This window comes from Canis lupus, chromosome 2 (assembly GCF_003254725.2).
Source record: "Canis lupus dingo isolate Sandy chromosome 2, ASM325472v2, whole genome shotgun sequence".
Classification (NCBI taxonomy): Eukaryota; Metazoa; Chordata; class Mammalia; order Carnivora; family Canidae; genus Canis; species Canis lupus.
This window is the reverse complement of record NC_064244.1, coordinates 12,816,381-12,839,542: the sequence shown is the minus strand read 5'-3', so window position 1 is coordinate 12,839,542 and position 23,162 is coordinate 12,816,381. Positions and strand designations below refer to the sequence as shown.

General features: G+C 34.9%; 1 protein-coding gene across 5 annotated transcripts in view; it reads right to left on the bottom strand.

Moving 5' to 3' along the window:
• Positions 1-23,162, bottom strand: part of EPC1 (enhancer of polycomb homolog 1) — a 94,509-nt gene that overhangs the window by 1,610 nt on the left and 69,737 nt on the right. For 3 of the 5 annotated variants that reach the window (XM_025464035.3, XM_025464032.3, XM_025464036.3), the window contains exons 3-14: positions 17,314-17,459; positions 16,736-16,942; positions 16,209-16,357; positions 15,169-15,328; positions 13,962-14,138; positions 13,780-13,869; positions 13,541-13,689; positions 11,483-11,835; positions 3,781-3,899; positions 3,614-3,700; positions 2,448-2,589; positions 1,529-1,892 (exon numbers count right to left, since the gene is read on the bottom strand). In XM_025464035.3, coding sequence (XP_025319820.1) covers positions 1,529-1,892; positions 2,448-2,589; positions 3,614-3,700; positions 3,781-3,899; positions 11,483-11,835; positions 13,541-13,689; positions 13,780-13,869; positions 13,962-14,138; positions 15,169-15,328; positions 16,209-16,357; positions 16,736-16,942; positions 17,314-17,459 — 2,143 coding nt within the window. Of the gene's footprint in view, positions 1-1,528; positions 1,893-2,447; positions 2,590-3,613; positions 3,733-3,780; positions 3,900-11,482; positions 11,836-13,540; positions 13,690-13,779; positions 13,870-13,961; positions 14,139-15,168; positions 15,329-16,208; positions 16,358-16,735; positions 16,943-17,313; positions 17,460-23,162 lie in introns of those variants that run through there. The other 2 variants (XM_025464034.3, XM_035712969.2) reach the window with 2 other exon arrangements.

The window sequence follows — 23,162 nt, the reverse complement described above, 5'->3', positions numbered from 1 at the left end:
AAAACTGTAGTAGCAGCCAAGCAACCCAGATGCTAAAAAACATAAAGAATTTCCAAGTGTTAGTCTATACTTTCCTTTTTTTAAACCTTTCCTAAAAATTTTTAAAAAGGAAAATAATGTGACCAAAGTTCATTCATGTCAGGACTTTAAGTCTGTATGTGCAGCTGAGTAGGACGGCTATGAGCTGGAATCACAAGACCATGGTCACAGTTATGCTAGTGCCTAGGCTGCTGAGGGTGCTTGCAGAAATCTGTCAACGGCTCTGGATCTCAATTCCCTCATCTTTAAAACCAAGCGACTGAAATAAGTGATATAAAAGCGTACAATACACTGTGAGTGTTCCATAGTTACACAATTCTACAGCAATGAACACTATGTATTACATATCTAAGTAAGAACTAGAATTGATTGATTACTTATGACTAGACCCAGAATGCTACTAAGAATGGATCTTAATGGAGCAAAGACTTACTTAAGCTGAGCAGCAGACAGGGACGCATGTGTTGGGAAACTTCAGGCTTATAGTCTGTTGTTGCAAAGCCTGCTGTTCCCCTCATGGGCCACTCTGGCCCGAGGGAGTTGACCTATCAGCCTGGCATCTAAGGTGTTCCAAAGTCTGCCTTCCTCCCACCATTCCAACGTCAACTACTAACATTCCCAAACCTCTAGACAAACAAGTTTAGCTATGCTAACCTTTGAATACATTTGTATTTCTCCAACTCTTCCTCTTTTCTTGCCTAACCAAGAACAAATCTGATCTTATTTTGCAGAACTTTCCCAGAATACCACTGGTGTGAAAAGATGTTCCCTCAAATTGAAATTATAGCCATCATCTATACAATTAATTTGATAAGGATATTATGCTTTATGATACAGAAAAGATGTTCACCTGTTATTTAGTTAACATTATTTAATTTTTACACTTTCATGCTTGTCTTCTAACTAAATTGAAAACCCCATCTTTCTTTTTTTCCCCCGCAGTATTTGTAAATAGCAGGATTCTTTACCACTAATATCTAAAACAGGAGAGTCGGAGCAAACATTCTAAACCATCTACTGAAACCCAAGAAGACAAATTAACATAAAAAGTAATGGGTTTGAGTAAAAACTGACCTGGCATTAATACTGTTTAAGCCTTTACGTTATTTACATTATTAAGAGTAGATTAAGCCAGGGTGGGTTGTATCAATTCTGTTTACATGAGAAGATATGGAACATAAAGAAAAGAAACATTCTAAAGAGAACTTCCTCCATCCAAAGGTGGAAAATGAGAGCACTGAGAGCTATCATTCTACTGTGAAAGTGGCGTCCAAAGCACATAGGCAATATTCAGTATACCATTTAATTCAAATTCTCAACAATGTTGAATTATAACTTACCTGTTTAGTCTTGAATAAATAAGGAATTCTCCTCTACCCATTTTCCCATGTAAGGAAAAGAACAAAACACAGAAGTAGAGAGCACTGCCAAAGGATTCAAGTCAGAGCTCATATTTTTTCAAACATTTTGGCTTCAAATAACTACTGACCTTGGAACTGAATCTACAGCAGATGAAGATGCAACCTTGGAGACTTGACAGTTTGCTGCGGCAGCCAGCTTTAAGGCAGACGACGGGACAGCACTTAAAGTCCTAGGTATGTGTCGTGCATTGATGGGGGCAATAGAGTTTACAGTGGCAACTGACGAAGGGACAGTTAATCGAATGTTGTTCCCGATCAGAACCTGAGCTGTTGCAGAATTGGCAGCAGTGACTTGATGACTCAGTGCACTGTGGGAACCTGAAGTCTGTGTCATGTTTGAAGGTTGTAACAATGTTGAACCTGCCGTTGACGGACTCGTGTGTACAAGTGCTGTTGGTGTAGTACTGCTGAGGTGTAAGCCCTTGTATACTCCTAGAGAAAGAGAAAGAAATGTATGGCTAAGCAATGTATGGCTTTGCTGTTTACCACTGATATATGTTACAAACATCAGAACAATTTAGAAGTCTATCTCTTTTTAAAGATTTATGTTATTTATTTTTGAGAGAGCATGGAGGAGGGAGGGCTGGGGGGAGAGAGAGAGAATCTCAAGGGGACTCTGGCTGAGCAGGAGTCCCGATGTGGAGCTCGATCCCAGGACCCTGAGATTATGATCCAAGTGAAAACCAAGAGTCGGATGCTCAATGGACTGAGCCATCCAGGTACCCTTAAATGTCTTTATCCTGGGGATCCCTGGGTGGCGCAGCAGTTTAGCGCCTGCCTTTGGCCCAGGGTGCGATCCTGGAGTCCCGGGATCGAATCCCACGTTGGGCTCCCGGTGCATGGAGCCTGCTTCTCCCTCTGCCTGTGTCTCTGCCTCTCTCTCTCTCTCTGTGTGTGACTATCATAAATAAAATAAAATAAAATAAAATAAAAAAATAAAATAAAATAAAATAAAATAAAAGGAAAAAAAAATGTCTTTATCCTTACCTGAGGCTGGAAGGACGCCATTCACCCCAATTCCAAGCACCACATCATCCTTCATCTTGAATCCCATCAGTTGTTCTGATGTCACCAAAGCAGAAGCAGCAAATTGAGCACTAGCAGAATCCAAAGTCTTGGAAACAAAACCCTAAAAAAGAAAATACAAAACAAATCTAATCAGCATCGTTTAGTCTCAAATTAATTTATTAAAGCTACACAAGTATACAACAATCAGTCTGAATATAAACCAGAGTGGCAAACCACTGAAATATCTTCATGTCTTTTGAGTCATAAGTTTGAAGAATGCTCAAGCAAACTAAGAACTCAGGGATTATGAATTTTTTTTTTTTAATTTTTATTTATTTATGATAGTCACAGAGAGAGAGAGAGAGGCAGAGACACAGGCAGAGGGAGAAGCAGGCTCCATGCAAGGGAGCCTGACGTGGGATTCGATCCCGGGTCTCCAGGATCGCGCCCTGGGCCAAAGGCAGGCGCTAAACCGCTGCGCCACCCGGGGATCCCGGGATTATGAATTTTGATCTTCATATGTGACAATGTGTAATATGGACAGGTCAATTACAAAAATAAACCTTCTTTAATGTGGAAGCACTAAACCTCTGACACAAAGTGTCAGACGAGAAATACACTAGTAAAACATTTCAGTGATTTGCAAGTACATATAATGAAAAATGAGTATGTAAGGTTCTTTCTTCACCAAACTTACACACATATTCACATATAAACCAAGGCACCTTTGGGACAGTAATCTAACTATCCCTTTAGAATTGATGTAACAAAATATCATACCATAGCTTGGCCTAGAAATTAAGAAGCTCCTCTAATTTTTTAAAATCGATTTTTCCTTTAAAACGCTAAGATTCAAATTTCAGCCTTTGAACCTTACATGTGTTTAAATGGCAAACATTCATCATACCTGAGGTTTAAAAGTGATTTCTTGTAATTAAGAGAGGTTTAATAATGATAACTTTACATAACTTTTAATAATAATTAAAATATCCAAGATAACGAGCTGGGTGAGATTATATGTTAAAGAGATAAAATGCATAAACTATAGGACAGGCTTGGAAGACAGTGTCTTGATCTCATTTAACTATGCTTTCTTAGTTTTACTTTTGAAAATAGGGAGCAGAGGCAACGGCTTCCATACTCACCTGTAATGCTCTTTCTAAACCCTGTATAGAATGGCTATGATGTAGATTCAGGCGAAAGCCACTTTTCTGCTGGTTAGATGCAAGGTTCTATGACAACAGTTGGTAATTAGAGATGAACTCTGGTGGGAAACAATGAGGGATAATCATAAGACAGACAAATCCCTCACCTGTGCAGTGGTGGTGGAGGAATTACTATTTGCTTGCTGTTGCTGAATTTGGGCAAGCTGCTGTTTCTGCATTAGTGCCAGTTGCTGTTGATGTTGCTGGTATTGTTCGGCTGTAAATGCTGAACATAAAACGAGGAAACACTTCATAAAAATGCACAGATAGCATACACATCTTACAGTACCAAATTACAGCATTAAAAAAATTTTTGTGCAGAATTAAAGCATCTGACAAAGGCTCATGATCCTGCTAAAGATCACTTTCATAAGAAAAATTCTGCATTTTTTACAACCACACTTAACAGGAGTGGCTCGAGTTTAAAGCAACACAAAAGTATAAACTTCCCGAGTTATAACAACATAGGAAAGAGAACTCACTTCTCAAGTTTCAGAACCGTTATTTTTATAAGCTATGACATTTGCACTAGACAGTGTAAAAAGGTAATCCAGCTTTTTAAATCCACATATTTGGGATTCAACTTTGCACTGAGCTTGAGAAGAAATCTGATTAATTACCATTTGGTTTCTAGTTTACTCATATTACTGTCCCAATGCATTCAGATGATCCCTAACAGTTCTGTGTATAAATACTAATTGTTCTACATATTTTCTAATTTTAGCCATTATAAACATTTTCTCTATATGGAATATAAGATTGTTGGTTTATTACCTTTATTTTATTTTTTTAAAGAACTCATCCTTTAACAGGAAGAAAAGAGGCTCCAAATGTTAAGGTTAATTAATTTTCCCCACCCAATTAACCCACCTGGAAAAAATCCAGTCAATAAGAACGGAGTTGTTTATGTTGATTTACTGTACAGAATGATGTCTGAGGAAAGACACTGTGTTATGCTACTTATGTTTGTCTATGGAGAGCTCAGTTCTAAAAAAAACAAACAAAAAAATGTTCATTTATTACCCCCCAAAAAAGTGTGTGCAGTTTTTAAAAAGGAAACCTTTTTCTTTTTTCTTACTTTTGCCAATTAAAAAAAGGAAAAAAAAAAAAAAGGGCACATACAATCACAACATGTGACTTTAAAGGCTTCTTTAAGAAACCTGTGATGTTTGGATTAAGAATTATTTCAAAACACAAAAAAGGTTATCATGCATCCCTGAATACCAGGGAATCTATAAATCATGCAATGCAAATTTCCTCAATCTAAAGTTTAATGTTCTCAAAACACTGTCACCTAATTTGTTGTCTTTAATTGCATTTTAATAATTTAGTTGAAGAAAATATCACTTCATCAAGTTTGATAACTTTCACTCATAACTTGTAAAGAATCTTTATCTTCCAGTATAACAGCTTTTCTGAGTAGTACCACTATAAAATGTTTAGGTAGAAATTCTACCATATTTTCAATGAATCAGAAAATTATGAAACAATATTTAAGAAAACCCCAGAAATTATTAGTGTCTACACAGGCTTTACACTTGAACTAAGTTCTTGGGCTACAAGAGCAAAAACATAATTTCTTGCTATAAAAACTGTTCTTTGATGCATTTCTTTTCCTACTATATTGTAATTCTCAGATCTGAATACTATAGGGAAGACTTATTGACTAGATAACTTCTAAATACTGACATAAAGTAACTTTGTGTCAAAATGACTATTTCCATATAATAGAAATGTGTTGAATCAAAACCTGAAAATTTATAAAAATTAATGCTGCCCTGAAATATTGTTTATAATTAATGTAACATTTATATTTATGTTTTTTAAAAATCCATAAAAGTAACTGTTTAACCTAAAGATCCCTAATTTATTAAAACTAGAGTTTTGCTAGCATGTTTTTGAGATTAATACTTTAACTTCCTAAGTTTGAGTGAGTTGCTTAAAGTCTGAACATCCTACCAAGGGATATTCAGTAAATTTTTTTTTAAAAAAGGATAATTTTTACAAGGTCAGGTCATTATATTTCTACAAACATAATAATTTAGCATTCATTGGAGAACTATATACAAAAAACTCCATTTACAGGAATGAAAGTAATATTTTATGGAAATTTGTTTATGTTTGTATATGTTTTAATAAAAAAATTATAATAATAAATCAAATCGATTTTTTTTGCCCTAATTTAAGTTCAACATTTTAATCCTTGGTCTCTGAGGATCTTGTGAATTTCACTTTTTTAAACAACTGTTAACTTCTCCCTAATACAAGATTTAGAAATAGAAATGGAACTAATACTCATCATGATTTTAGAGCAATACCTGTCAATCTACTGCTTAGAAATATTTCTTTTGGAGTCTAGTTATGAAATTTTCCCCAGACATTTTTCATAAATGACCTAGAAGAAACACATAGGCTGAACAACATATAAGCTGAAAATAAAAACCATGGGTCTAGGAGCCAGGAGACCTTGATTTGTTGTTGTTGTTGTTGTTGTTTTTAAGCTCTTGGCTCTATCATAACTAGCCAGGTATACCTGGCCAAGTAACTAAACTTTTTGGGGCTCAGTCATGTTCATCCAAAATACTTGGATTAAGTTAGGTGATGACTAAAGCCCTTTCCACCTCTGCGACACAAGGATTTTATATTTCTTCTGAGAAACAAATTTCCAATCCAAAAGGCTATATAAATAAAGTAGGAAAACTTGGACAAAGGTAAGGTAGTAAATCTGGGGAAATACAATCTGAACTGGGTTTTACATTGCTATTTATACAGAAAACTGAGAAGACTTCAGATAGCATTATAATTAAAAGTCCAGTCAAATGCTACATGGAAATAAATAAACATGACCATATTTTTCCCTAGTCTCTATTCAAGGTAGAAAGTGTTACAGTTCTAGGTTCTAGGTCTACCTCTAGACAGAGAGTGATAGTCAAGTTTGCAATTAGCATGAAGATGGGCAGAATGGTTTCATGGACATATGACCAAATCTAGAATCAGAAGCATTTTACAGAACCCCAAATTTTTAGAGGCACCCTTGGTGATTTCCTCCCACAACTTCACAATAAAGATGAAGAAACTTTCATCTGAGGTCACAAAGATAGTAGTGGAATGGGGGGAAAATCTATCCCTAAACCATTGAGATATTAAATATAAAAAGAAATAGCCATAAGTTTGTTTGTTTTAATATTACCTACAAGAAATAATCAAACTTTTAATGTACCCCACACTATGAATCAAGTCCTTTAAACAAAACAAAACAAAACAAAACAAAACAAAACAAAACAAAACAAAACAAAACACCCTTATCTATAGAGCACCTGAGAAGAGTCTGGGTATGGGAGTAGAGTTATGTGAGGGACATGACTAAATGCTGAGAATAGGGAAGGAGCATGACAGGACTTCAAATTTTGAAGCACACTATGATGCTGGAAAGCAAGAAAACTTAGTATGCTTCTAAGGGCAACAGAGGAACCTGTAGGTTTAAACTTAAGGAGGTAGCTGTTGTTCATATATGGACAAACTTTCTAAACAAGATTCCCAACTCTAGAATAACTTGATCTAGAAAATTGTTGCATTTGTCCTCACTAGAGGTGTATATGCAAAGGCCAGAAATGACTGCTGTTTTGGTAGCCGCTAACAATTCTTTGGGCTAGGAATTTAGACAAAATAATCTAAGATGTTACCAGTCCATTTGGACAGGAAACTATTCTTCTGTGGCACTCCAGCACCTGGAATAGTCATTTTCTTGCAGCTGGAGCATCTCAATGGAAATGATCAAAGAGTAGGAGTATGTGAGGGGGACAAGTACTTAGAAAAAAATTAATAATCTGAAAAGACATATTTAAAATTACCAAAATGTACATTGCTTAAAAAAAAAAAAAAAAAAAAAAGCAAAACACTCCAAAACCCAAACCAAAAAAAACCCAATGAACCTAAACACTTATTTTAAAAGATCACCTTCGAACAGAAATTTCTTTGAGCAGTACACAGGCAGAAAATTATTTTAATAAAGGAAAAGGTAACTTTAAAGAGATAAATATAAAATAAAATGACTTCAGAAAATACTAAAGGATGATATCAAGCTTGAATGATAGTTTTGAGGTTCGTAAGCACTTATCAGCCACCCAGAAAATCCAACCTGAAAAGAAAAAGATGGTGTATTTCCTTCGATGGCCAAACATGGCTGAATCTGAATTCATTCGGCTTTGAATTACTTGAACATGAGATAATCTGTGACCCAACCTTCCACTTATTGTGAGTAATCCTGCACTTCAGCACACAACTATAAAACTATTAATTTTATTATGAGTGCTACTCTACACCCTGCTAAGGATGTAATTTTGAATTGTGAAACATGCTTGGATAAGGATTAAGGTCCTATAGATTTATAAAATCTAACCATGAGAATATTCAATGCTCAAATCTAGAATTCTTTTGAAATTTGTAATTGCATATTACAAGTTTTATGAAGTAAAATGCACTAATTTAAGTAAGCTATAGATCCTGAGACTTAGAACACATCATTCTAGCTACATATATCCTATTAATTTATGAAAATAAACCAAATCTTTAGTATAGGTATGTGAGCTTAGGAAAATTACTTAGAATGCTGAATGAAATTTCAGTGGGAACTAAGAATTCAAATCCTGAACATATAATGGTGGTTTAAAAAATCACTTTTTTATTTAGTCTTTCTAAGTTATAAAAGTCCATTCTAATTATGAGAAAAGGTATTAAATCTGACATCCCATATCCCCCAAACTCAAACACGTGCAAACTGAAAAAAACACTATACATTTTCAAAGGTGCTTTTATAGATTACAAAAAAATTAGAAAACTTTCCAAATCACATATAAACCAAAGATTATTAAATATACACAATTTATTCATAGTACTAAAATCTAGTCCTAGAAATTCTAAATACACATATATTTAAGTCTTCCCAACATTGTGTCACTCTTTTGTGTGTTATCCAGAGGATCATGCACTAGAGCACCTGACCAACCAGGTTACTAATCTGGCCACACTACTATGCGAAATGGCCAAGACTGGGAAGCAAGCAAAAAAATTCTGAGCACCAGGAACTACAAAAGTTGGTGTGTTAAAGCTCATGCCCTTTATTAAAAATAATGGGCTCCTGATATCCTCATTTAGAATTTCCTGTTTGAAATAGGATCTTTATAGGTGACTTTTTAGAAAAAGGAAAATCAGTCCAGAGGGCATCACTAGGCCACAGCATACATATAAATATTAATATTTAAAATAATGACAGATTAATAAAAAACTGCTAAATCAAAATACTTGGCTTAAGCAGCAAACAAGAAAGTATATATCAACTGACTTCTATCTCATATATAGTGGTTAAGTTCTAAAGTCAGTATAGTAAAAATTAAGCCTTGAAAATTCCTTTAAAGTCTACCACAATGGATGTGTCTCTTTCAATAAGCCCAGCACAGACAGTTTTTCCTCTGGCTTATGGTTCTGTGGTTGAGTACCAGATGAAATAGTTGGGCTTATATTTGGGGGCCATCTATATGAAAAAATTTATCTTTAAAATTACAATTACACAGACAAAGGTAAGAAGATTAACCTCTGAATGAAGCGGCAAAGGAGGCATGGATATTCCGAGTAACAACAGATTCACTTCTGCCATTCCCAGAGTGGTCCACTCTGGAGAATAGGTTCTTTTGGTTGAATTGTATTTAGAATCCTGTATAACTTTTGAACTGTTAAAATTTTATTTTTTCTTCAGGGGCCTATAGTTGAATTTGCTTGAGTGTAACATACACATGATAGGACTCTACTAAATAGGAAAGAATAAAGCATGACCCAACAGCAATCTGTAGGCATCTATTCTCTAAGCATACAAAAAAATCTAGTAAAAATTAAGGGAAAATTGAAACAATTATGTGCAACAAAAAAATAAATTCATTTTTAAAAAGTATCACATTATATGGGGGAGGAAATGATTCAAAAGAAAATTATACAGTCATTAAAAATTGTTTTTCAGCTAAACTTTTGGTAACACTACTGGTTCAATGTTCACTTTTTAACGTTCTTTGGAAAACACAAATCAAGTAAGTTTCATAAAATCAATGCTTACTTATGCAGTATAGCAAAATAATTTACATTTAAAATGATCATTAAAAGATACTAGGGTAGTTATACAATTCGACTTCTCTATTATTATTATCTTTTTTTTTTTTTTAGATTTTATTTGTTTAAGTAATCTCTACACCCACCGTGGGGCTTGAATTCACAACTCATGAGATCAAGAGTCTCATTGCTTTCACTGATTAAGCCAGCCTGGCACCCCTCAACTTCTCTACTTTAAAGGGTGAGAAGATGGGGATTGATGGAGCATGCCAGTTTTCTATAAGAAGTCTCAAGGAATTTATACAGCTTAAATATCTATCAGGGAAAACACGTTACAAGTTTACACCTTTAAAAGCTCTATACTTGCATACTATATAGTCCTCCTCCATATTGAAAAGTTCTTTATTTTGATTTTTAAGACTATAATAGCTGAGAGAAATGGACTCTGAAATTAATGGGACCATACTAATCCGTTAGACTTCAGAATAATTTATATTATCTTCTAGTTGATTTTGGAAATGTGATTATTTTTCTTATGAGTAAAGACTTCCATTTCATACAAGTACTTGTTTTCCAGACACAAAATAAATTAGTTTATGGGACCTTTTCTAGAGATCTTTAAGAATAAGCAGTACATTTTCGTATTTATTAGAAAGGTTTAACTGTAGCCTTACCAGGTAATTAGGGCAACATAATACCTTTACAGTCCCTTCAAAATCTGTGTTTAAATGATCTTTACAAAAATCTATGGTAACATAATTCTAACAGTGAATTTCTATAATCTACATGCCTCAAATAACACAGATTTATGCTTTAAAACAGAAAGCTGGGGAATATAAAAAATAGTGAAAGGGAATAAAGGGGAAAGGAGAAAAAATAAGTGGGAAATATCAGAAAGGGAGACAGAACATGAAAGACTCCTAACTCTGGGAAACAAACTAGGGGTGGTGGAAGGGGAAGTGGGGGTGAATGGATGACGGGCACTGAGGGGGGCACTTGACGGGATGAGCACTGGGTGTTATTCTATATGTTGACAAATTGAATACCAATAAAAAAATAAATTTATAAAAAAAATACAACAAACAAACAAAAAAAACAGAAAGCTAAAATTTTAGGAATATTTAAAGACAGGATGTATTTTAGACACATTTCACAATGTAGCCATAATGCTAAAGTAGATGTTATCTGGAATTGCCTCCAACATTTTAACAGTCCTATAAAATTTTAAAAATCCTTTAATTTAAATATTGTTCCCTCTTATAAATTATTCTGCATTACTGTCAGTAGATAAGACTTGTGCATATCTACAGACTTGCCAGACTACTTTTGAACAGTTTAAATAAAACACAAGAGAAGTGTCCAAGCATAAAATGGTTACAATTAATGGCCCATTTTCTTTTCATATTCTTTGATAATATAATTGCTGAATTGTAAATTGTGGGTTCACAGAGCATATCCAGGAAATAAATGTCATACATTAAGTAGCAGTAAATCACCTTTGTGTGTGGGTGTGTTTAAATGAAAACACATGTACAAAAAAAAAAAAAAAAAGAAGAAAACACATGTACAAACAATTCAAATAAATACTTAACCTAGGTCCGTTTTCCTCATTATTTGAGAGAAAGGACTTTTAGCTTTAAATAAACCACATATTCAAAATATGGATGAACCTGACATTTCTATAGAAATGTACATCATAACAAATAAACATACCAAAATGTGCTGAACCACTGCTACTTTTACTTTGCGTGGAGGTACTGCATGTCTGGGTCCCAGGTTGTGCTGTTCCTGTTCGATTTATACTCCTATACAATTTTCTACAGGAGAGTTCATCATTGTCACTGTCATGTAGGGTTGGTGTCCGAGGCCTAAAATGCCGCCATCTACATGATTTGATATTGACTAGTATCTGACTGAGGTCTTTAGAGAAAGATTTGTCCGAGGTATTTGTTTCTGAGGTATTGGCAAACTGATTGACTGGAGAATGTTGTGGAGAGGAAAGCATTTCCAAATCCAGATGACGAAACATACTGTCATAGTCTGAGTGAGCTCTGTCCAGTAAGACCCTGTTAAAAATAAGGCAGGGAACATATATGTAAAACAGCTATTCAAAAATTATATAAAAAAAGATCCTCCCAGTTCCCCCAAAGCCATCTCATACTAAACATTTAAAAGCTAGAAATTTGATTATTTCAGTATTTGACCCTCTAAGCTAAATTCTCAATTTGTTTTTAAATTCTCAATTTCTGATAAAAGTTTTTACTTTATAATGATCTGATTAAAGAAGAAAGCAATCCACCTTGAGGAATTCATTTTACATCAGCAAGAGCTTTCTAACAGTTCCACGAGCTGATCTACCAGTATGTTACTGATATAAAACCTGGACTTATTTTTCTTTCCAAACTGCTTTTCAATCAGAGATTTTTCTTTCCGTTACAAAGCACCAAAACACTTTATAAAAGATCAGTTCTCTATTAAGCAAAAACTTCCTTCTTTTTTTTTTTTGGGGGGGGGCAGGGGTGGAGGAGGTAGGAGAAAGCAGTAAATGGTATGCTATCTTTGGGATATTTTATAGCATTAAAATTTCTTATCGACAAAATATTTGAGATCTACTACTGTAGAAGATATATTTTTATGTTATTTATATAAACTTTATAAGTAATTCCATCTTAAAATACTAACAGCGACTAATGTTAGTATAGTATAAAATATAAATGACATGGAATTTTGGCTACTATTGATATCAATGTAATGACTGGGGGGAAAGCACTAAATAAAATAAATAATTTCAGTGTCCAGACAATTCTAAAGTAATTAAAAACTGCAATTAAGACTTGAAAATGAAAGAAACATACGTATAAAGCATTCATTAAAAACTACATCCTGGGATGCCTGAGTGGCTTAGCAGTTGAGTGTCTGCCTTTGGCTCAGGACATGATCCCGGGATCTATGTGGGATCGAGTCCCACACTGGGCTCCTTTTGGGGAGACTGCTTTTTCCTTTGCCTGTGTCTCTGCCTCTTTCTCTCTCTCTCTCATGAATAAGTAAATAAAATCTTTAAGAAACAAAAAAAACCCTCTACATCCTCAGGTTTCTTCCTGAAAGCACCTTGATACTATGTTCTGCCTTTTTTCCCCTACCTATACAGGATTATCTTTCTTTTTCTTCACTTTTATGTGTTCTGTAATTCCTTCCTGCCTCCCACACAAATTCTCACACAAGGCATCTAGAGTGTACAGGGGGTACTATCATGTTTAAACAAAAGAGTGATTAGATCCTGAAAAACTGGGTGTCAAGGTCAGACCATGCATGGATCCTGGAGCCTTTTTAAAAAAATATTTTATTCATTCATTCATTCATTCATTCATTTGAGAGAGAGAGAGAGAGAGAATGAGTGCACATGAGCAGGGGGAGGGGCAGAGGGACAGGGCTCAATCTTATGACCTGAGCTGAAACCCAGAGTCAGATGCTTAACCCAGTGAGCCACCCAGGGACCCCTTCTAGAGTGTTTTCACTGAGAAGTTAAACAACCTAGTGTACTAATTACATGACATTTCTTAGCCTATTCAGTCCTTTCTTCTAATATGTGCCAGAACTTCTGAAACAACTTTTTGTAATCTCTTTTAGTATTTTAGTCAAAAAAATCATTTAAGAACAGAAAATGGAAACAAATGAGCTATTTAGAAGGATTCCCTCTCTAAAGCTCTAGATTTGATTACCCTACTGTCTTTGTCCCTACTGTACCTATGCTAGGAATACAGAAATAGTTACCTTCCACCACGCCCAACCCGTCTTCGTGTAAATCCAATACACCTCTGGGGTACAGTGAGGGTGGTTAAGCAGTATCTATATCGTACATCCCCTAATCCTCCATCTTTAGGACTAGTCCAAGGCCAGTTGCCAGTTTGGTCTAAGTGAGGCTAAAAACAAAAAACAAACAAAAAAATTATTTTATTTTGTCAGTTAAAGGCAAACAACTTATTATTTAAAAAAGAGAACCTGAAACTTACAGCATAGTACTGACAGCCTGCTTTCCTACGGAAAGCAAAAGGACCATCAGGATCATTTTCTTCTTCAGCTTCCGAAGAGCCAGACAAGACCTTTAAAATAAAATGAAGTGGGTCAAAACATGTGACTTCCTATGTCACTCCTTCCTTCTCCTCTATGCTCATAGAGAAATTTTTATCTTTACCTGGGAGAGAGGTTCTTCATCTGAGCTGGGAAAGTCATACTGATTTAAATCTTTAGCATTAAAGACGGGCAGTGCAGCAGGACTCGTCTGTTGAGGAGTAGCAGCAGCAGACGATGGTAAGACTTTGGGCTTCTTTTCATATTTACGTTTAGGTCGGATAAGATCGGCTTTATCTTGCTGCAATAAAGTCGTATGTTAATCAAACACTAGAAACCATGTTCAACAAACCTGCAGTTTGGGGTATGCTTTAAAAACAGGATTAGAGCTATAATGAAGTCATTCGCACTCAGAAGAGATCTAAGACGCCTATGTTTTGTCATCTTATATTGTAAAGTATTACAGGTTGGTTTCTGTGAAACATTGACATGTTCTTACAACCTAAACATCATCTCATAAAATATTTTGTTTCATTTAAAGTAAAAGAAGAGAGGTTCTTCAGCTTCTGAAATCCTGTAACTACAGTTAGTATTTATCATTGGTTCCTGTACCTTTTCCTAAATTTTCTATGAAAATTCTAGGAGAAAATAAAAAGGGCGGGGGGTGGGGGGAGGCCTAGTCTTTATTCTAAAGAGTTAACAAATCCATTTTGGGAAAATAATAAAGCAAACAATCTTAATCTTATACACACACAAAGCACCTCAGATAACTCCTAATATGGAGGTGTCACAAAAATAAAGGGAAGTAAAGATTTGGCAGCTAAACAACAAAGGCTTTCTGGAGTGAATCTAGGCAGTTTTAGATGATACAGAGATGAAATCATTAAACAGGGACAACACAAGGATAAAATACAGAAGCAAGAGTGATTGAGCTGATAGTGCACGTTAGAAATATGTGTGCAGGTAAGAGCAAAGGCTAATTAAAGTATGAAGTGTATGACAGGTAAGAAAGGTTACAGGTAAAAATACCTGTTGGAAAGAAAAAGATCACGGCAAGTATCATGGCTGTGTACAGATACTAAATGTCTGTATCAAGTTTTATGTAGTTTATGGCATTACAGTTTTTTGGGGGAAAAGTTAATTCTTAAAGAGTTCATCTATACAGTATTTCTCTTTACTATTCCTACTGTTGTATTAACAGGTTAGTCTTGAATCAAAAGCTGACTTTGCAGCATAGTTCATGGTAGGGTTTATATGTATTTTTCTTTTTCACTCTAATGATAAAACAACATTCTATTACCAGCTACTATTATCATAAAAATTTTTATCACCTTATTTGCTTTGAATTCCTTCACATCCATTGCTTCCTGATGTTTAAACTGACTGCTATTAGTGATCGGGATGATGGGGATGGCATAAGTAGGCTTCATTGGCTGTCTCTGGGCCATAACCTCAGACACGATCTCTCCATTATAGTCACCCAAATTATACCTGAAATTATAGAAAAGAAAGCTGCAAAAATTAAAGTTAGTTCTGTAAATATTTAGGACTATTAAAGCCTGAGATACGATTATAGACACTGAGTAGACTGAAGGCAATATTAAACTTTGATTACTTGCTGAATGCTAATTTAAAATGAAGATTACATGATTCCTTTGGTTTCTTCCGTTACTTTTTGGCTTATAGCTTTACCTTTGCACCATAAATAGATAACTGTGGGGAAAAAAACAAAGGTTCAAATTTTAACTTACCAATTTTGGTGAAAGATTTGGTGGAGATATTGAAATTAATGCCTAAAATGGTGAAGAACTTTCTGCTAATTTGAATTGCCTGTACTATATAAAACTAATTTTCCTTAGATGAATTATGAGAAATTTAATAGTGGTTTTCTTTGGAGATAGTGACTAGGAAATAGGGAAGTGAGGCTTGAAGTTTTCATTGTGTATCTTGTGCCAAATCGTTGAGTGTTAAAATTATGGGCCTCTTCCCCTCCCTTCTTTATACTTCTGTTAAAAAACCCAGTAGGTGTTTAAAAAAAAAAAAAATCAGTACCATCTGGTGAGTAAATGAAAAACTTTATAACTGACAAATATTCTCTCCCTCCCAACATTGCACTCAAACTCAAATAAGGACAAAAGAATAAGATTATACCTGGCATATTTTAATTTTACCGAGCCCTGTCTGTCACTTTTAAAGAAAATAAAGAGAGGAACAGATGTAAAATTATGCAAAGTATATCATATCACACATTTAATAATCTCTACTTATTATTAAAGGATGGTATTTCTAGGGTTAATTCATTAGGAACCATACTACAATACACATAATACTAACGGTATGATACAGCCGACCCTATTAAAGTATACTTTACCTCTTTTCCATAATTTCCAGTGTTAAGTGCAATAGCTCCCTTTTACTCTTTTCTCTTCTTTTTATCATCTCTAGAATAGTAACAGCCCGACTGAGATCTCGACGCAGTTTAAGCATTTTTTCATAAGAGGCTTCATCATTTTTGCGATTCTGAAAATATGAAGTTGCTTTTTTAATGTCAATAAAATTTCCAACTAGTGGCATTCTGAACATAGCTATTGATATATAAGAATACATATTATTTGAAGGGCTGGTTAGAATTTAAAGGCACTGAAAGGGAATATGGATTACTAGGAAATCAATGGTATATATGATTTTTAAATAGTTTAACATTAAAACATATCATTAATAGCTGTGTAATGAATCCTAAGGTTGATACATTTTAAATTAGTATTTTTTTATTATTTTGTACAGGAAGTCTATTTAAACACAAATTAAGACACAGCCTTCAGATGCAGAGATATTCATAAATATAAATAATTTTTCTTTGATAAAAAAATTACAAACTTTTTTTTCAAATTCACTTACTTTTCGAGTCTGCATTTTTTCAGTACGCCTTCTAAAAGCCACGTAAGGATCATTTGTGCTGGAACCATCACGCTTTTCTTGTTTTACTGATGGGATAAGAGATGGCCCCCGACAGTTTTTTCTCTTTTTAATCCAGTATTCATAAACTTCTCTAATTAATTCATCGTCTTCTTTTAGCAGTAGCTTGGCTTCCTGCAGACTGACTGGCTAAATGTAAAATCATTATGTCATTTTCATATAATAGATATACATAAGGTCCAAAAGTACTTCTAACTTTAATGACAATAACAATATTAATAACAGCAAATGTGGAGTGCTTTATACATGTCCATCATTGATGCTTTATATACAATATAATCTTATTATGTTTATCATCTCTATTTTACAGAAGGGGAAACAGGCACAGAGGCTTTTTTGTTGTTATTTTTTATAACATATTGCTCAAAATTATACAGATTAGTACTGGGCAGAGATGAGATATGAATTCATGCTTGTTAATTCCACAGTCTGATCACTTACCCTCACTCCAACATTATCCTGTTTCTATACATATATAGGTATATACAATGAAGTTATACCTGCTGACCACTGCCTTTCTCTAGACGGTCAATCATCTCCTCAAATTGCAATGGGCAGATGTCCATTTTCTTTTTCAGTTTATTCACAAATACTTCATCTTCAGAATCCAAATCATAATCAGGCTGCTCAGCATCCAAACTAAAAGCTGACAGAAGAAACCATAAGCAATCATTTACTATGTGAAACCACCGACAAAAACCTCTCAACAGATCTAAAGAAACCAGAAATTTATGGCTTCCCACATTTAAAGTTACTATTATTATTGACAAACACATAAGTCATAAAGGACAACGGATGTGGGGATCCCTGGGTGGCTCAGCTGTTTAGCGTCTGTCTTCTGCCCAGGGCGTGATCCTGGAGTCCCGGGATCAAGTCCCACATCGGGCTCCCTGTATGGAGCCTGCTTCTCCCTCTGCCTGTGTCTCTGTGCCTCTCTGTGTGTTTCTCATGAATAAATAAATAAAATCTTTACCCAAAAAAAAAAAAAAAAAGGGACAATGGATGCGACTCCCTTCCCCCACCTCAAAAACAAACTAGAAGCCCATTAAGAACATAAAGAGATTATGAAATGTATTGGACTATATGAAAATCTTATAGATAAAAAAGATAAAGTATCAGCAATTTCATATGGTTTGATATAATAGAAAAGGATAGGGTCTTTAAGATTGTTTCTAGAATATTTAAATCCTACTTAATAGATTATGTAACTACTTTACCAAATGCTTAGGGAATGGTATTTAAAGCAGAAGTGTTAGAAGCCACTGCCAAAAACAGTAACAGCTATCACTCAATGAGTGCACTTCTGCTGAGGCGGCTTGTTTCCTCATGACAATCATGGTGACAGAAATGTGATGTATCTCTTATATTTGTTAAGATTTGAAAGGGGGCCAGGAACCACTGCTCTACACCGTATTATCAAATGTCATTCAATTACATATCAAAATTAAACCAGACTAACAATAATATTAGTAAAATATTAAGTAGCTTGATATCAAAATGTCTCACACTCTTCCCTTGCTTAATACTTCTTAATTTCCCATCACCTCAGAATCCAAATCCTTACGACTGTATGAGGCTTTCTGACCTCGTCTCTCTAGTCTCATCAGCACTTTATGATGTAGCAGTATCAAATTTCATACATTTCTTTTCTTTTTTTAAACTAATCTCTATACCCAACGTGGGGCTTGAACTCAAAACCCTGAGATCAAGAGTCATGTGCTCTACCGACTGAGCCAGTCAGGTGCTCCTCAAATTTCACATATTTCATACAGCATACTATTTTATGTCTTCAGGCCTTTATATTAGCTGTTGTCTGCCTCCACCTAGCAAGTGACTGCAAACAACTATTTAATCTTTTCAAAACCCAACCTGATTATCAAGTCCTGTGGAATTCCTTCTTGACTGCTCCCAACTAGTAAACGGTTCCTTGTCACTTTTATCTTTTTTTTGATGCTATGAACCCTCTCCCAGAAAAACAAACTGTGTGAACATAAAACATTCTGCATAAATTACAAGCAATTTGTATCTCTAAAAGCTGTGGCACCAAGGTTAAAAATTCCTGTTCTAGATCAATGCCCTTCTTTTGTCCTATTTTCTACACATACTTTATAATCTACTTGATAAGTATTAGAATATGACTGATCTCCTGATCTCCTTGAGAGGAGGCATTGTGACTTAATTATCTCTGCAGAAAAAAAAAAAAAAAAAAAAAATTATCTCTGCAGAGACAGTAAACATGTTCATTTTGTATGCCAACTCTATTTGCAGTACTTTACTGAAAGGCATTCGGATACTGCCTCTAGTAAAGTGGGAAAAACCGCTGAAAAACTATGTAGCCACCCATTAGTGCTATCTGTGGTAGGAATAAGAGGGGGCCCTTTGGCTGCCCCAAACCTGCCCTCCTTGCTTCAAGTTTAACATAGATAGCATCTGGCCCATAGGAATCCAATAAATAGCTGTAGAATTGAACCTACTATATCACTGCCCATTTACAATTTTGATCTGTATTACACTTCTGTAACATTCCTAATTAAAATATTTAGATTCCTTCATAAAAACCTCCATATGTTAATATCTCTGCACCCATCTTTCTTATGACCATAAGGCTCTCTCTCCAATGACTTTCCATGATCTATTTCTGTTTGTTACTGTTTTGTAAACAGGGCTTTTGGAGATCCTGAAATAGATTAAAACACTTGTTTGTTTGGGTCCCTAACCAAAACATTCCATATCTTCATTGTTCAATAGGATAACCACTAGCCACTTTAAATTAAATTAAAAATTTAATACCTTAGCCATAATTAATTAGCCACATTTCAAGCATTAAACAGCTACATGTGTTTACTACTGTACCAGAAAGCACAGATTATAAAATATTTCCATCATCACTGAAAGGTCTATTAAAGAGTGGCGATCCTGATAATCCAGAAAGCCAAATCAGGGACCAACTAGCATTGTTCTACTCCTTAAGGGTATATTATATATCTTTTTAGGGTCTTACCTATATAGGACTTTGGCATGTCCCACTATAAAAATGTTCAGATCCAATCACGCTTACAAAATTTAATTCTTCACAAAAACGAAACAAGTTCACTAGTATCACCTTACTTTTGCATTACCAAAATATATTTGACATATATTATACCATGAATGACGAGTCACATCCAACATATCAGGGAAGGCAATCAAGACTGAAAAGGAAGATTCTCATGCTAGGGAGCTCAGTGTCTTTTCTATGAAAGTTAAACAAGTACCTGTGAGGCTGACTGCTCTTGCCTGTGCAAGCAGCTTTCCTTTTACAGGTCGTGCAAACACATATAACATCTTTAAAATATGAGAACCAAATCTTCTTTAGACATAAAAATATTAAAGCCCTAAGATGCTAACATGTAAAAATGCACTTTAGGATCTCATTCGACCAAAAAACCAGAGCCAATGATTAAAGTGAATTTAGCTTCAGCCTGACCTACCGCTTCCAAATGACAGCTCAACTACAGCTGATAAAGATGGTAACATAGATATGGTCCTAGAAATAGGTGTATCTTCAAATTTTTTGGGCCATCTAATGTGTTCTAAATAGAAAACAGGGTCTACAGAGAAATAGGCAAATGGATTACATCTTGTAATTAAGTTCTGTCAATTAAAATGAGACCCAGCTAGCCAATAACTGTTTAAAAATAGGAGCCATATTATAGAGGCTAATTCCTTTTAAAATATCTTGGTAGGGATAAACCCAGATATACAAATGGTTAAACAAAATACATAGATGGAGGAGAAAATGTGATAGAAAATAAATCCAAGCTAAAAGAATACAATAGTACATACATATAAATTATTTTTTTAAAAGATTTTATTTATTTATTCATGAGAGACAGAGAGAGAGAGAGGCACAGACAGACAGAAGGAGAAGCAGGCTCCTCACAGGAAGCCCAATATGGGACTCAATCCCTGAACCTGGGATCAGGCCCTGAGCTGATGGCACACACTCAACCGCTGAGCCACCCAGGCATCCCTAAATTGATTACTTTTTAAAGAAGATACAAAGTAGTACAAACCAGTCCTTGCCCTTATGCTTAGAGTCAAATGACAGAGATGAAATGTATATAAATATTTAAGTAACAAATACCATAGAAGCTCAGACTAAGTGTGTTATGTCTGTAACACCACTAGTAAAAGGATATTTGGGCCCTGAAATGGCACAAATTGTGGATTGGAAACAAACAGAATGTAATCCGATTGAAAAGGAGGCACCCTATCCAAGGCAAGGAGAAATCTGTCAGCCCAGGAATGTAAGTGGGTTTCAACTCAAGCATTAAACCCTCAATGATTAGTAATATCAACTTGCAAAAGTTCCTGAAACAAATTCTGAGCAGCAGAAAATACTGTTGTTAATGGTGATATTTACTATTATTATTATTTACCTAAGACAAAGCTACCACTGGCTAACTAGATGATCAAAGTCTTCAACTTCTTTATATTCATAAGCAGAGAGAGTCGAGTCACTTCTAGAAAGTAATTGAGGAGAATGACTGGAGATTCCCTCATTTGAAAGATTTGAAATCACACATATAGAATTCTTTTTGATAAAATTCTGTGGATGATGCTATAGATTTTATATTTAAGAAAGTAGCACCAGAAGAATAATGGGGGAAGACTGTGTGTTGTAAGTGAATGTGGAACTAGGCAAAGGGAAGGAGGAAGTGTAATCTTTCAGAATCAGGGATAAGAGTATTCTGAGGGAAAAAAAAAAAAAAAAAAAAAGAGTATTCTGAGAGGTACCTTAAAAAGTAAGTTCTATAAGGATCTATTAAAAACAAACAAACAAACAAACAAACCTCCTCCTTCTTCTTCCTTTTTTTTTTTTAAACAAATTCACACTTACAAAAATTGCAAAATGAGACTAGTATAGGTAGGGATGCCTAAGTGGCTCAGTCGGTTGCAGGTCTGCTTTCGGCTCAGATCATAATCCGGAGGTCCTAGTATCAAGCCCCACATCAGGCTCCTTGCTCAGCATGAAGCCTGCTTCTCCCTCACCCTCTGCCCTTCCCCTGTGCTTCTGCTTGCGCTCTTTCTCTCTCGCATTCTTGGTTTCTCTCTCACATAAATAAATAAAATCTCAAAAAAAATTGTACATGGAACACCCACATATCCTATACCCAGATTCACCTACTGTTAAATTTTATTGTTATCATTTTAATGTATTCTCTATTTTGTATCTCTATGTACACTCAGTATATTTTTTGAGGCACTAAAGGGTAAATTACATTCATAACGGTTCCCTACTGCTAAATATTTCAGAGTGTATTTCCTTAGACTCTTTTATATAATCACATTACAGTCACCAACCAACTTCATAAATTTACACTCATACAACAATTTAATCGCCAGCCTACATTCCAATTTTCTCAGCTGATCCAATAATTTGTAATATTTATCCCCTCCAGCATGAGACCAGTCTAGGATCAGGTACTATTTTTGTTATTGTCTCTTTGGCCTCCTTTAATCTGGAACATTTCCACAGACTTTGTCTTTTAAAAGACACTGATGTTTTTGAAGAATACAGAACTCTCCACAGAATATTTATTATTATTCCTATTATGATTAGACTCATACTCTTAGATGGCATACTACATACTCAACTTTCTTAGTCCTTCACAGGGTATCACATCTAGAGGCACATAATGTTCATCTGTTCCTCATAAGTGATGAAAATTATTATCACCAGTCAAGAAATTACCCAACTGTTCCACAGTATAACTATTGTTTATTTTTCCCCCTCTCTTGTAACTAATAAACACTTGGTAGGGAGAGATTAAGATCATGCAAATATCCTGTTCCTCGTCAAAATTTCCTCTTATATTGAGAACACATTGATGATTCTTACATAATTCAGTCTTGGTCACAATAATTACAAAAATTTTCTTCCAACTCCAGTACTCTCCTCACATTGTACCACTCAGCTTTTGGCTTTATACTATTAAAAGCACGAGGCTACCTTCACGATTTTTTATTATCAGTATGTACTCATGAATTCCTACATATTTCACTGCTTTATTCATTATTGCGTTAAATTATTCTCCTGCTTAAATTGTCCCAGAACCAGCCAGTGGAAGAAATTCTTGTGTCATTGTGATATGCTCCTGTCATTTTTTTAATGGTTAATTTCTGGCATAGTAAGAGGAGGTTCCAGGTTCATCTTGCACCTACCCTGCCACAGCCCTGGAATCAGCCATTTCTCCACAGATTCTTGGTCTTATTTAATGTAGAATGGATTAGAGAAAGGTGCTAGGTATGCTCATTACTACTGAATAATCTTGCTTTTGGCTCTTCCAGTAGGCAGAACTACAAT